Genomic DNA, 14,944 nt, shown 5'->3' on the forward strand with positions numbered 1-14,944 from the left:
ATCAAAGATGCTCTTCTTAGTGTCCCAACTGCTTCATTGCAGACTTCACACCTCACCAGGTTCAGGCTGCATTTTGACCCTGACAGAAAGGTGCAGGTGAGTGTAATAATGGATACATGGATATGTGACAGGAGTGTATAGGTCACATGTATACAGGGAGCATGTATACAGAGCAGAAGAACTTGTATTTCCTTGGGGAGGACATTTATGTATAGTGCTGATACATGTGTAAAAAAATGTGGAAGTGTGTGTCTAAGATACATTTGGATAGAGACTATCTTAGCCTATTTGTGCTGCTATAACAAAATTCTTGAGATTAGATAATTTTCAAAGAACAGAAATTTATTTCTTAGAATTCTTGAGGCAGGAATGTTCAAACTCAAGATACCATCACGTGAGGGCTGCTCTCTGCTTCTAAGCTGGTCCATTGTTGCTGTGTCCTTGGATATTAGAAGATAGAACAGGACCAGACCACTCCCTGCAACCAGGAGTCCTTTTTAAGGGTGATAATTACATCCCATTAACCAGAGCTCTTCCCACACTGACGATCAAATTTCAGCATAAATTTCGGAGGGGACACCACCTCTCAAGTCAGAGCAAGCATGCTACAGATTGAGTCCCTCCAGAAGTAGGCTGCAGAGGAGAATTTGAGAGCAAGAGGTTTGTTTGGAGATCATCCTAGGAAGCACAGTAGAGGAATTGGGGCATGAGACCAGGAAGAAAGGGCAACAAGTACCCCACAAGTGCACCAAGGGGTAGGTGACTGCCATAGCATCTGGGTCTAAGTCCTGCTAGGTTAAGTGTCATACTGCCAGTGTCCTGAGGGAACTGAAGTATTTGTACTCCAGACTCTGTCTGTCATTGTTGGCAGACTGTTCTCTGCACTTGTAGCCCATTTTATGCTCAGGTCAAGATGTCCCCTAAGCAGGTCAAAATACTTGCAGAGGAAGCCTTAGGCACATGTGGAGAAGGTGAATGGTGAGGGGCCATGTACAGGGTCCAACAGCATTTGCTATGGAACATGAGAGCACAGAGAATATATGTTCAGAATCCACTAGGGAACAAACATAGGCAGAAGGCTGCTGGGTAGAGACAAGGAGCCATAGAAGAGATGGGGCTAGTGCTCTGGCAACCTGGATGCTCTGTGTCCACACCCCTTGAGTTGGTGTGTTGGAACTAGCTTGCATAGTAGGAAGGGAGGGTGGAAGGACTCAAAGGTGACACAGTGTGAGGTTTTCTCTGTTGGACTTCACATAATTAATATTTTGAAAAGTAGATGAGGTGGCCAAAATACAAAAAGAGATAGTCTCAAAGGTGGGCAGAGCCCTAGGCTAGGGTTTGAACTTAGGGAAAGAGCTAAGTGACATCTCTGAGCCTACTTACTCCATCTGAGAGAGGAACCTGACTGCCCCTGTCTTAAGGCTGCTCTCTGCTCCCTGTCTACCTAGTGAGGGTCATGGAAGTTCTCTCTCTACTATGAACCAGTTTTAGTCATGAAAAAGAAAACACTTGAAGAGAATGAACTCTTAAATGCTCAGGTAAGGCAATTAAGGAAAAGTCTTGAGTGAGGAAGTAAAAGACTAAACTTCAACTCTAGCTTTGCTACTGTATTGTTAGGACATTTGTTAGGCTCCTATAACAAGAGCAAGTCAAGTAGTCATACCAGCAATAAAATAGAATTCATTTTTCTCTCCTTTATAACTTTGCTTCAGGGTTGAGGCTAACATGATGGCTCACCAATTGCAAGGAGCCGGGGTTCCTTCTATCTTGTTCTGACGTCCTCATCTTGTAGGTTGTCTTTGTCACTTCTTTGTTATGGGGACAACATACACAACACCTACAACTTAAGGAAAAGAGGTTTTTTGGCTCAAAGTTTTAGTCCATGATTAGTTAGCTCCACATCAGGAACAGGATGTCAGAGGGACACGGCAGAGGAAAATGTGCTCAATTCATGGCAGTCAGGAAGTACTAAGAGAGAGGAGAGAAGCTCAAATGCACCTTTCCAGGTCACGTTTTGGATGACCCACCTCAGTCAGGTCCCACCACCTAACAGCACATTCAGCTACTGAACCCAGTTACCTTCCACACACTTGAGAATTTAGGGGGACATCTGAGATCTAATTCTTTAACATGGTCAAGATGGCTGTTCCAGTTTCAACTCTTATTGCTACATTGAAGTCCACAGATGGAGCTCAGTGAGATGAGGGATTATGAACATAGAATCTCCACTGGTATTCCATTGGCCACAATTTAATTATAGGGCACATTTATCTATGAAAGAGCCTGAGAAGGGTTAGTATTTTGCCCTGAGAAAACGAAAGGAGGGATTCAAGGATATCCTGCAATCTTTGTTATGGCTGCTGACTTGCTTAAGGAAGTCACAGCCCCATCTGAGATGTAGTTTTTTCATTTTCAAACTTGTTCATTAATTTCATATATATATATATATATATATATATATATTCACTTGATTCACATATACATGCATGTGTACATGTATATACCAGGTATATGAGGCAAAAAATAAGATTTTTGAACCAAGTGATTGCTAATGGGCCTTTTGCTTACCTCTGTGTCCTCAGTTGCCCTGCAGAGTCTAGCCCATGGAAGCTATACTTCTGGCGCCCATGGATGATGAGTGGATGGCCACTCTGGCTTTCATATTTGGTGGTACATTTTTCCTCATTCAGGGTTGAAGTTCTTTTCCTGTTCAGGCCTCCTGGCTCTTCAACTCCCCATCTCCATGTGCCGAAGTCTTTCTGAGCCTTTAAAGTAAAGTCTGCTCTGGGCCAGAACCCTGAGTGAGATTAAAAATAAATGAAAGTGCATCAGAACAAGTTAACCACAGAAAGTGTTCCAAGGTAATTAGGCATCAGGGCTGGAAACCAGGCAGAGAGCAGCAGACACTAACTACTGAGCTTTCCCTTAGAGGCTACTGCTGGGTAGGGCAGAGAACACACAGGCTGGCTTGAGCCCCTGCCTGGTCCTTCATTCTTGTTAATTGGTGAGACTCTCCCTGCTCTGGCCAAGGAGAACTATTTTAATTCCAGCTCTGTTGCCTACCCGACGGAATGATCCTAGAAAAATCCATGCCTCTCTAAGCCTCAGGTTTCCTTACCTATAAAAGATAGTTAATAATAGGACCCATTGATAATCATCTACAAAACACAGATATGATGATACCTACTTCAGAGGAATTGGTTCCTAAATCATCTCAGTTTTCCATACACTTAGCATTCAGTACTTTTTCAAAGTGCCACACTGAAAGAAATATTTAACATTTTCTAAAAGTGTAATTTCAGACAACTTAATGACAGCTGTTTTTGAAGCATCAGGTGGATGTTGCTGTGCTTCCTTCAAACTTTTAACTGTTTTTCACTGCTGTATGGAATTTTCTGCTGTGCCCGAGAGTGTCTCAGCACATAGTTCAGGATCTGCAGTCACAATAAAGCTTTGAAAATGGAACAATATTGTGTGTACCAAAGATTTAGCATGACATGTATTTCAGAATAGGAGATCAATAATGTAAATGGTAGTTGTGCTACATTATCCTTCAAGTCTCATTCTGATATTACCTTCTCTCTAGTTCTTTCTGTGTCTCTCACCATAGTGAGGAAGCCATACCTCTGACTCTTGCCATCATGTGGCCTCAGCTTGCCATCTCTGAGCCGCTCCAGCCTGTGGTCCCATGTTTTAACTGACTACTGGTTCCATTTCTTCCCCTCCCTGACTACCCTCTTGTATAATTTCCTTGTAGATGAGTGTCCATACTAATCCCTTCTGAGACTCAGTTGTTGGTCATGCTCACTTTGCCCATGATAGGTAGAAAAATGGCAATGTGATAGCTCTATGCTTAGGTCTGAGTGATCTCTCATGGTTCCATTTGTTCTCTTACCCTTTGCCACTGCCAAGAGAAGGAACCAGAAACCCAGTGACGCCAGGAGACCACCAGGCAACCACAAAGCCTCAGACCTGCAAATGTGCAGCCTGAAGCAGATCATCCTACCAACCCATAAACTTATGTGCAAGAATATATGATTGTTCTGGTTTGTAAAAGTACCCCCAAAGACCCAAGTGTTGTTAAAGACTTGGTATAGGTCCCATGGTGCTACTGAGAGATGTTGAACCCTTTTAGAAATGGTGTGAGAGGGAAATCTTTCAGTTTCTATGAAGGAGATATTGGGACCTCACTTACAGGGGTGGTTTTCCTGTGTGTGCTATCATTTTGAATTATGAATTCATCTAAGCTTTATTTGTGGAAGTCTTATACAGTTGAGGTTGAGAACAAGTCCTCCCAACATGGACTGAACTTGTTTTTCTGGTCACCTCAGATCTTTTTGTGGGATCACTATTCTAATTCTTGATTTTGGGTTCTTATTGCAATGAATAAAATGAATTTAAAAAAAACAACAACCTTTACATGAGAATGATCCTATTGTTTGTTTCCATCTACTAGGATATTAGCTCCAGGGTCACTGTCTCTCTGCTTTTGGGCTACACACCCAATGCCTGGAGTAGAACTTGACACATACTAGACATTCAATAAGTGTTTACTGGAAGGGATAATTAAAGAATACCCACTTCATAGTGTGCTATAAAGAATAAATATGCAGAGTGCCCAATTACATATGGAGTCTATTGTCCCACCTAATAAGAAGATGCTGTCGCTGATTCTATGACTCAGTGATTTCAAATGTCTTTAATTTTGTTGGCCTTTGTCTTAAGGTTGCAGGATAGTTGCTGTAGCTCTAGATATCACAGCCACATTCAAGGCAGAAGGGAAGAGCACAACGTAAGAGTAAAGAGAATACATCTGTAGTGTTTTCCCTTGTATTAGGAAGGTAAATGATTTTTTAAAGTGCAATGGCAAATTTCTCCTTTTGTCTCATTTGCTAGAAATGGGTCACAGGATATCCTAGAAGTGAGGGAACTTAGAAAATGAGCCTTTCCTCTTATCTGGTGGCATCTAGATAAAAGGAGGAAAAGAGGATTGGGGAGAGGAAAGGAGGAAAGAGAGGGAGAAAGGAAAAGAAGAGGAGAGGAAAGAAAGAGAGACTCTGGGGCCACAGCTGGAATATCCACCTCAAGAAGGCATATATACACTTTATACCTAAAGCAGAAAGCAAACCCTTAGAAAGGGACACACATCTCGTGATAACCATTTTGGTATCATTTAAAACTTTGTGATCCCTGATCCTATTGATATCAGCTCTCCTGGGCTTCTGGAACTGGTACACACTCTGGTCCCCAAGCACTAATAGTCTCCCTCCCCTCTTTCTTGCTCTGTTCAAAGCAGTAAGTCCTTTTCTAAAAAAATGAAATTACATTTTCCAATGTGAGCTACTTCCTGTCCTCATTAACTCTATCCTCAGTGACTTGCCTGGAACCTGCAGCCAGCCTGAAGGAGGTCAGGGACTACAATTAAAGGTTCTTCGGGCTCATAGCAGGTCATCACCAAGGTCTTTCTCAAGGACACTGACATGAAAACAGCAGGACAGCCTGGCCTGAATCTTGGGCTGACTCTGGAGTGGCTGAGGAAGGAGCTGGTAAGTCTTGACATTTCCTTTAACCCTGTGTTTCTCTACGTCTTCTAGTCCCCCTTCCAGGTGCCCCGTTGACTGGACAGAGGTTGCATGCTGACGTATGGCGCTGCAGGTACCTCTTTGGGACCAACCACACAGTATAGGTCACTGTCTCGGGTTCGGGAATAAATAGGTCATGACCTACATGTGAGATGTTGGATGCTGTGCTCTCTAGACTGGTCTTAGAATGATACTGGATCCTGAGAATGTGCCCAGCTCTGCTGCTGCATGACCTCCAGTGGGTGGCTTTACCTCACCAAGCCTCAGTTTCTTTGTCACAAGAGGAAGATAATATTAGTACCAACCTTGGAGAGTTTATCCAAGAGAGGGGCTCATCATTCACCCAGTGTATGCTTAGCACCAGGTGTTGTAACCAAGATGCTACTGCACAAAGAGCATCCTCTCTTAGCCTAGTTCCTCTAGAAAACAGAGACTGAGGCAAGGATTCAGGAGCTAACAATCCTGAAGAGATAAAAACCCAAAATAGTAAGAGGGAGAGAGTAGGGACTGGAGGCAAACACTCATTCTATGCCAGCGGCACATGGTAGTACCAGCAAGAGCCGCCAAAGTTCTCTAGGTAGCTGACTGCACTGCTGCAGGACCTCTCTGCAGGAATTGAGAAGGAATCCTGGAGAATAAAGAAAGGAAAGGAAATGTTTCTGCGAAGTTTGCACCAGTCTCATTTCCAGTAGGCAAAGATCCATCCTGTGTGGTGCTATCTCTCTTGAATATATGTGCTGTTTCTCGAGCCCTTGGTGGCTGGTTGGAAAGTAAAGTCATGCTGGAGTATTGTCTCCAAGTCCAAAACTAATGGGATGGCCCATTATGCACAGAAACCAGCCACGTGAGAAAAAGAGGCAGTTCAGAGAGCTGAAGAAGAAGTTTTTACCCCAAAATAACCTCCTCTTGTTCTGGGGTAGGACAGAGAGGAGTATCCAAAAGTGACTTTATGGATTGCCAGATAACAGGTAAGCTGAGGCCCAGAGGCTGTCTTCACCTCCAAAGAAAGAGGCTGACCTAATAAGATTTCTCATGGGGTCAGAGAATTCCAGCAGTGGGGCTGCTGCTGTGTCCAATCCACAGGCATCCAGAGTTGGGTAGCTGGCCCTGCCTGGTCTCCTCTGCACAGGGAAAGCCTAAATGCAGATCACCTGGTGCTTTAGCTAAAGTGATTGTTTACTCACAGAAGAATAGACAGGCAGCAAAGGACCAGTGTCCTAACCAGAATTCAGCTACATAGACTCAACCACCTATATCACTGGAAGAGCCCAGAGCCTTTGTGGCAGATCCCTGATTTTTTATCATACAATTTCCACAATTCCTTTATACACCCTTGACTGTTGTCAGGAGAGGGCACATACAATCACTCATGTGGCAAAAGGACACAACAAATAAGGAAAACCAGTGACCACCACAGGGAAAAGTTAGGTGTTCTCCCTCTTTTTCTGGAATCCTGTGAGTCCCAAAATCTTGATGGGTCCATAAGAAGAGAAAGAGCAGTAGCTGCCTAAGACAATCAAGCCCACCACCCTGATGTCTGAATCCCCTTCTCTGCAGAGGGAGGCAGAACTGTGCATCAAGGAGATTGAATGCACTTCCCTGCTGTGGAAGCCGGTTTGGTCAGGCATGCTGGTCCTCAGTGTTCAGAGACATCAGGTCTATCACCTCCTTAACACCACTGCAGTGCTGGTGCCCTGTCATGGTCTCATCAACACATATTCAGAAATGGTATTCAAAGTTGAACCAAAAGTTATGTAGAAAAACCCTAGAAAACACAGGATCAGTGTTTGCCTACGAGTGAAAAAGGAAGGCCCAGGTTTTTTGGAGGAAACCAGAGCAATGTCCTCAGGGATGCAGTCTGCACTGCCCTTTCTCCCTTCCCCCTTCTGAGTTCTCCTCCCAGCCCTCCTGCTGGGCAGTGCTACTAATGCTAAAAGGAGGACACAGATGTGGTCTTTTATTTGTAAAGCAGTTGGCATGAAAAGCAAAGTATGTTTTCTTTTTGTGGTTCTGAGAGTCAAATAAAATGGGCTTTCACATACTACACATAGCTACCACTGAACTACACCTTAGCACCCCCCTCAAGATAATATATACATATACATATACATATACATAGTACTAGGGATTGAACTCATGACCTCACACTTGCCAGGCAGGTGCTTATGCCACTGAGCTAAATCCCAAGCCCAAGATATTATTTTTTAATAGAAAAGTAATATTAATCATCTTCTCTTGTAAAGTTAGACAGAGAAAGAGAGAAGTTGAAAATCTGCCTATGTGATCATGAGTTGTGCTGGGAGATTAGGTTGGATTGGGCTGGGAGAATCTTTAGCTGGAACCAGCCTCTGTATCTGCAGGTTCTGCATCTGAGGAGTTGACCAAACATGGATCAAAAGCATCATATTTGGGTAAAAAGAAAAATTGTGTCTGTACTAAACATGTACAGACTTTTCTTCCTTGTCATTGTTCTGTATACATAGTGTTAAAATTGTAGCTAGTGTTTTAAGTAACCTAGAGAGGAGGACTGTGTAGGTTATATGCAAATACTGCATTTCCAATAAAGAACTTGGACAGCCTTGGATTTTCATATCAACGGGGTTTCTGGAATCAAGTCTCCATAGACATGGAGAGGTAACAGAATATGTCTTTTTGTGGCTTTTACATGTTGTCATGTGTAAGAATTACCTAATCAAAAAACAAACTTAAAAATTTTAAAAACAGATGTAAAACAGAAAGTGTATCAAAAATTCCAATGGCAAAGCAGCAGTTTTGCAGTGGGTGACTGATGATAGCAGAGTTCTTATGGAGCAGTTCTCAAAACTTTGATCTTAGGATCTCCTTTTGTTTCTCAAAATAATTACATAAACCACATTTCTTGTGTATGTGAATTGTAGCTCTCAGTACTGCCTGAATTAGAAATCAAAGCTGAGAAATTTATTAATGCAGTTTTAAAATACACTCTTTAATGTTTGTTTGTTTGTTTGTTTGCTTGAGACAAGGTCTTATGTAGTTTAGGCTGGCCTCGAACTTATGCTGTTTTCCTGTCTCAGCCTCCTGAGTGCTGGGATTATAGGTGTGTGCCACCATTCCTAGCTCATTATATGTTAACAAAACAGTATTTATTTAAAATATAAAACAATTATTTTTCAAAGCAAATAGTGAGAAAAGTGGCAATGTGTCCATTGTTGCAAATCACTTTAACAGACAATACCTGCATTTTCCTATTTCTACATTTAATTTATTGAGATATTATATCTCATTAGCTTTTAGAAAACACCACTATACTAACAAGGAAATGAGAGTGAAAAAAGAAAATATTGTGTATTGTAATGAAAGTAGTTTTAACCTCACTGATCCCTGAAAGATTTTTTGGCACCCAAGAATCCCCTGACTACATGTCAGAAGCCACTGTTCTAAAAGGCTCAACCAGGCAGGTTTAGTTCATTTTGTTTTAATTTGAAAGAAGTCACTATCACCTTAATACCAGTAAAGAAGTATTTATTTCAGTAAGGATTAAAGGATATAGTGGAGTTATGCCTGTTACATTTTAAAGTGTTATTATAATTCATTTGTTCCCCATAAGCGCCCTGAAAGGTAAGTAATTTGCTTTGTGCTTTTCAGATGAAAAAGGTGAAGCTTCTGCTGGGTTGTGTGACTTCCAGGAAGGGGCTTGATATGGAAGGGCAGCCAGAGATTTTCAGATCTCCCACTGAATCTTTCTGTCTTCTAGTCTGAGATGCAGATCCAGGACCAGCAGCTCCTGCTCACACTGAAACACCTCCATAACGTCCTAGAGGAGCTGCACATGCAGAGCGCTCAGTGGGAAGATGCCAGGTCCAGTGGGGGAGCATCCCCCATCAGAGCTCGGGCAGGCTCTGAAGGCAGGGGCTGCCGGCTAGTGGCATCCGGGGGTCCCGCCCAGTTCCTTCAAGGGGAAGAGAATCGAAGAAGCTCCATTCCTTAATGAGCCAGAGATGACACTGGCTCTATGCCTGCCAACTCTAGTCTAAACTTTGTGATGTTTGGGAAGAGAGCATTGGGATGGGAGTCATGAAGCCAGGATTTGGGAGTTGTCTCTGCTCTCTGCCTTGTTCTTAGACCTGTCATTCACTTCTCTAAGGCTCGAGTTTCTTTTCTGTCACTTATCAGAGTTATTTTGTGAGGCATAAATAAAGTATCAGATGTGAACATGTACAAGTGTGTTACAAAGCTTCTCACAATTATCCACAGCTGTAATCCTATGTTTGAACATTTCTGACAAAAGAATTGTTAAAAACAAAAAAAGAAGAAAGAGAAAAGAGAAAAAGATTTGATATGCAAGAATGGTACATAGTGTCTTTTTTTTATTTAAAGAGAAAAAAGAAAGGACATAAAAAAACAAAGCAGTAAAAGAATACAAGTAATAGAGAATTTCAAGGAAAAAAATATACAGTAAGAAATCACCAGTTAATAAGTTACATATTATCTTCCCAGAAACAGTTGTCCAAATTACAAAATTAAAGCATATAAAGTGGACATTCATACAGTAACACTGTAGACAGTTCCGTTCAATGGTCCAACAAAAGCTCAGTAATATGGTTTTCCATCCTACACACTCGAACATACCTGCGGTTATACCCCTTAGTTCACCTTCCTTTCCTCTCTTTTTTACAGTAACAATTAGACTTTTTGGGTTTTATTACTCCCACGGTTCTTATTACTTTTTTTTTTGAAGAGAATAAGACCAAACATGACTAAGCAAAACAGAGTCAGTTAGAACAAAAGGGTGGGCATAGTACATGATGCAAAAATAGAATACCAAGTGATCAAAAGTGGTTACCATTGTGCCTCTTGCTATTTTTAAATTGAGTTGCCTATATCATCAAGTATAATAGAATTGATCAAAACAATACAGAACAAGACCAATAAAACCTACACTGGAGACCTTACAGGACTTCAAAAAAAGGATAATAGTCAAACCATAATGGGCATCATAGTATATCTTATTGCCTTCAAAGTGGTTGCCTATAACCTCAAACTTGATACTATCAACAAAATAGAATATAGAATAATCAGACAGAACAAGACGGGGGAAGCAATACTGGGGTTCAAATCAGGTCAATAGGAAAACCAAGAAAGTTACTATAATATGTCCCCCTATTTTTTAATTTAGTTTTCCCTTAATTAAAAAAATGAGAGAAAATAGAGTAATTTAAAAAACATGGGGGGGGGGAGGTTGAGATAAGAGAGGACATTGTAACAGAACAACACAGGTCAGAACCGAACAATTAAGCGTCATTGTGTTTCACCCCCAGATAATAGTAGTCACCATAGTGCCTCTTTCTTTGAATTATTTGAGTGTAACTTCGTATGCTATAACATCAAGCATATCAAGACAGTGTGAAGCCATTCAAGAGAATTCAAGAATTACAGGGTATTTAGAACCAGCTAACAGAAAATGAACAACGTTTTCTCTTTGCCTATAAAGAATTTTGTTTATACTATAGCATATAGTGAAATATAGTAAGATACATCATGTTAAAACCAGTGGAAACAGATGGGACTTCAAAACAAGATGATATTAAATCAGCACTAGCTTTTATATTGTGTTGTTTTCTTCAAAATAGCTATTCGTACTATCATAGATACTAAAATCGAACAACCCAGGTTAAAACCATTGCAATTAATGAGTGAAAACATTATATGGCTTCAAACCAATATGATTGGGAATCATGATTACCACATACTTTCATGTATTCTTATCATTTCTTACACTAGGGAAACTATTCGGTATTTATACATGTGAGTTTGATTTATATCACTTATGAGTATGGTCTCAAGCTGCGTCTATTTATTTATAAATGTCTCAAGGTACATAGTGTCTTGATGAAAAAATGAGACCCCCATGCAGTGATCCTTCCACAGGGCTCCTCCTCTGAGTTTTGTGTCTTCACCCAGGCTTCCCATTCTCCTTCATCTGTTAACAAAAGTTCCTGGTCCCATCCTGGCCATGGATGGACATGTAACCAGGCCTGGCCAATTGTATAAATCAAGGTTGGCCTAAGAACATGACTGGATAATAGGTGAACATGTGACTTAGTAGAGCCAATAACAGCCCTTACCTGGAACTGTTGTCTGAATGCTCTTTTACTACAACTACAAAGCAGAGGCAGCCAATGGCCATGTTTATTTACTGCCAGGTGGAAAAAACATGTTTATGGTAGGAAAGTTTTTCCTAAAGAGGCAAATCTTTAAAGAGAGGACCACATGAGATGGATAGAGAAGAAGATCATTGGTTCTTTTTAGATCCTGGTTTTGGACCCTAGTTTGTGAGTTCCCTCTGCATTTTTTCAATACATGAATTTTATTAGTAGTAGTACATGTTTGCAGTACATAATGATTATATACTTCGTGAAGAGTCGTTATATGTACATAACACACTTTAGTTCTTTTTTATATCCCTTTTCCTTCTCCTTTCTTCTGGGTATTCTCTCTCTCTCTCTCTCTCTCTCTCTCTCTCTCTCTCTCTCTCTCTGTCTCTCTCTCTCTCTCTCCTCTGCATTCTTTCCAGGGAATTCTACTACTCACAGCACACAGACACAGCTTTGCTTAAACTTAATCTCATTTGAGAAGACTTTCTCTCATTTGCAACCAAAATGCTCCAAAAGAATAGGTATATATATATATATATATATATATATATATATATATATATATGCAAGATAGATAACTATACTACTAATCTCTGTTAATTCATCAAAAAGAACAATTTGCACTTTCATTATTCAATTGTTTGATCATTTTGTTCATGCCTTGTAATCTTGTAATCTGAACAAGACTGTAATCTGTTACTCTTGTAATCTGTTACTTTGAAAATAACAATATGCAATATAGTAACCAGTGTTAATCTTCTATTATTTTGTCTTGAAATTCCATATCATTATTTTTATTCTTTTTTTGTTTTAAAATTTAAAAATAACAAAAGAGAGAATGATATTTCATTCATTCAGGGTTTGTGACAATGACTTCTTCCATAACAGCAAGCAACAAGGCTTATGTACAGCAGGACTCTTTGATTGTATGGGGTGCTGTAGTCATAACCATGAAAATCATGTCTGCTTCTAAGAAAGATTAAAACAGAAAAGGTGAAAATAAAAGTCATCGTGTGGGCATAGTAAAATTATAAGTAGATCTTTTGGATTTTAAAAATCTTGCATGTTGTTAGAATATTGTTTTTACAATTTTGAAGAGGTAAATTCATTGCATGCAGAGGCAGAGGGAAGGGGTGCATTGTAAGTTCTATATTTACGGTCAGATTAATTTGGGAATTTCCTATAATATTTGATAATACAAAAAGTACCAAGTACCTACTCTGTGATGCGGAGGGCTGGGGCCTTGCCACACACATTTTTGTGTTGCCAGCTGCTCCCTCTTAGACTCTGTTGGTCTTTACCAATAAGCAAATAAGATTGGACTCCAAGGCGGGAGTAAAGAGAAGGGCTCCACGTCCTGTAGGGTTCTTGCTCTCTGAGCATCCCCCTGCAAGGCTGTTTTGCCTCACAGCAAAGGTCTCCTCTATGGTACCAGCTTCTCCTCTAAGGACCAACCCTTCTAGGACCCTGCCCTGAAGCCAGAGACATCAGCTCAGCTGAGCACAGCTCCACAGAGCTCCTCCTTTGAGTTTTTAAATTCTAATAGTTTCAGTTTCCTTTCTTTGTTCTTTCAGCCCTAAGGTGGTAGATGCTTCCTGTAAGAATTCTTTTTTAGAATTCTTTTTCTCTTTACCTTATTTTAAAAATATTTTAAAAAACCAAAATGATAAAAGCTGAACAAGACAGCAGAAATGATATAGGATTTCAAAACAAGATGATAGGAGACTAGCAATAGTCACTTTCTTGCATATGGTTATTTTCAGAATAGTTGTTCAGATTACAAGATAAGAGCATGTAAAACAGATCAAATAATGTGTCACGGTTTCTTTTCCTGAACAAATAGGATCAATAGTACAATTATCTTAGCTATCGTGTGTGTGTGTGTGTGTGTGTGTGTGTGTGTGTGTGTATTTACCTTATGTGTTTTCCCCAGTTGTTCTTGCCTTTTGAGCAGTTTCATTCCCTTCCACAATCTCTTTGGAACCTTTTTGATCTTAGTTAATCTTTCAGTTTCTTACATGAAGGCGAAAATATAATATTTACTCATGTAAGTCTAAGTTGTTTCACTGATAAATATGGTCTCTAGTTGCATTCATTTAGCTATAAAACCTCTAGTTTATCCTTCTTTATAGCTGAGTAATACTCACTTATACAAAAATATCGCATCTTTTTTGTCCATTTCATGGTTGATGGACATTTGGGTTGTTTCCAAGATTTAGATATTACAAATTGTGCTGTTAGCGCCTTGCAAGCATGCAGTAGTGAGTTCAATCCCTGGTACCAAAAAAAAAAAACCCACAAATTGTTCTGCTATAAACACAGGTACACATATATTGCTATGACATGATATTTTTAATTCTTTTGGGAATATACCCTAAGGAGAATAGCTGGGTCAAATGGAACCCCTAATCCTAGTTTTTTGAGGAATCTCCACACTGACGTCCACAGTAGCTGCACCAGTCTACACTTCCATCAACAATGGAAAAGAGTTCCTTTTCCCAACAGTCCCTCCAGCAATTGCTATTGGTTGATTTCTTTTTCTTTTTCTTTTCTTTTTTTTTTTTTTTTTTTCGACACCAGGGACCAAACTCACAACCACGTGCTTGCAAGGCAGGTACTTATGCTGCTGAGATAAATCCCCAGCCCATATTGGTTGATTTCTTGCTAATAGCCATTTTTTTCTGGGATGATGTGGACTCTCAGTGTTGTGTTAATTTGCATCTCTTGAATAACCAGTGATGTTGAACATTTTTTCATATATTTATTTGATATTTGCATTACTTTATCTGAGAAGCGTATATTTATCTCAGATGTCCACTTTTGGTATGAATTTTTTAATCTGGAAGTATTGATTTATTTGAGTTCTTTATAGTAATCCTTTGTCTGGGAAACAACTGGCAAACATTTTCTTCCACATTGTGGACTGTCTCTTCACCCTGCTGGTGGTTTCTCTTGCTATATAAAAGCTTTTCAATAACGTGAGACCCCTGTTGTTGATTCTGTGAAGTATTTCTTGTACAGTTTGGTTTTTATTCATGAGTCTCTGCCCACTCCTTTGTCTTCAAGATTTCTATCTACATTGTCTTTCAGCAGATTTAGTGTTTCTGTTTTAATATTTAAACCTTTGATCCATTTTCACTTTAATTTAGTTCATGTTGATAAACATGGGCCTAGTTTTAGTTTTCAACATATGGAAATCCAGTTTTACCAGCACCATTTATTGAAAAG

At 40.0% G+C, this 14,944-nt stretch overlaps 1 protein-coding gene across 1 annotated transcript; it reads left to right on the forward strand.

Annotated features, from left to right (window-relative positions):
* The first annotated feature begins 3,446 nt into the window (after positions 1-3,446).
* CUNH20orf202 (chromosome unknown C20orf202 homolog) lies at positions 3,447-9,782 on the forward strand. The gene is made up of 2 exons (XM_063248580.1): positions 3,447-5,546; positions 9,316-9,782. The coding sequence occupies exons 1-2, from the start codon at positions 5,481-5,483 to the stop codon at positions 9,547-9,549; spliced, it is 300 nt and encodes a 99-aa protein (XP_063104650.1). The 5' UTR covers positions 3,447-5,480; the 3' UTR covers positions 9,550-9,782.
* Positions 9,783-14,944: the final 5,162 nt, after the last annotated feature.

Source organism: Cavia porcellus, unplaced genomic scaffold (assembly GCF_034190915.1).
Source record: "Cavia porcellus strain 051 isolate PalLab524CR breed Dunkin Hartley unplaced genomic scaffold, mCavPor4.1 scaffold_5, whole genome shotgun sequence".
In the NCBI taxonomy this organism is placed as follows: domain Eukaryota; kingdom Metazoa; phylum Chordata; class Mammalia; order Rodentia; family Caviidae; genus Cavia; species Cavia porcellus.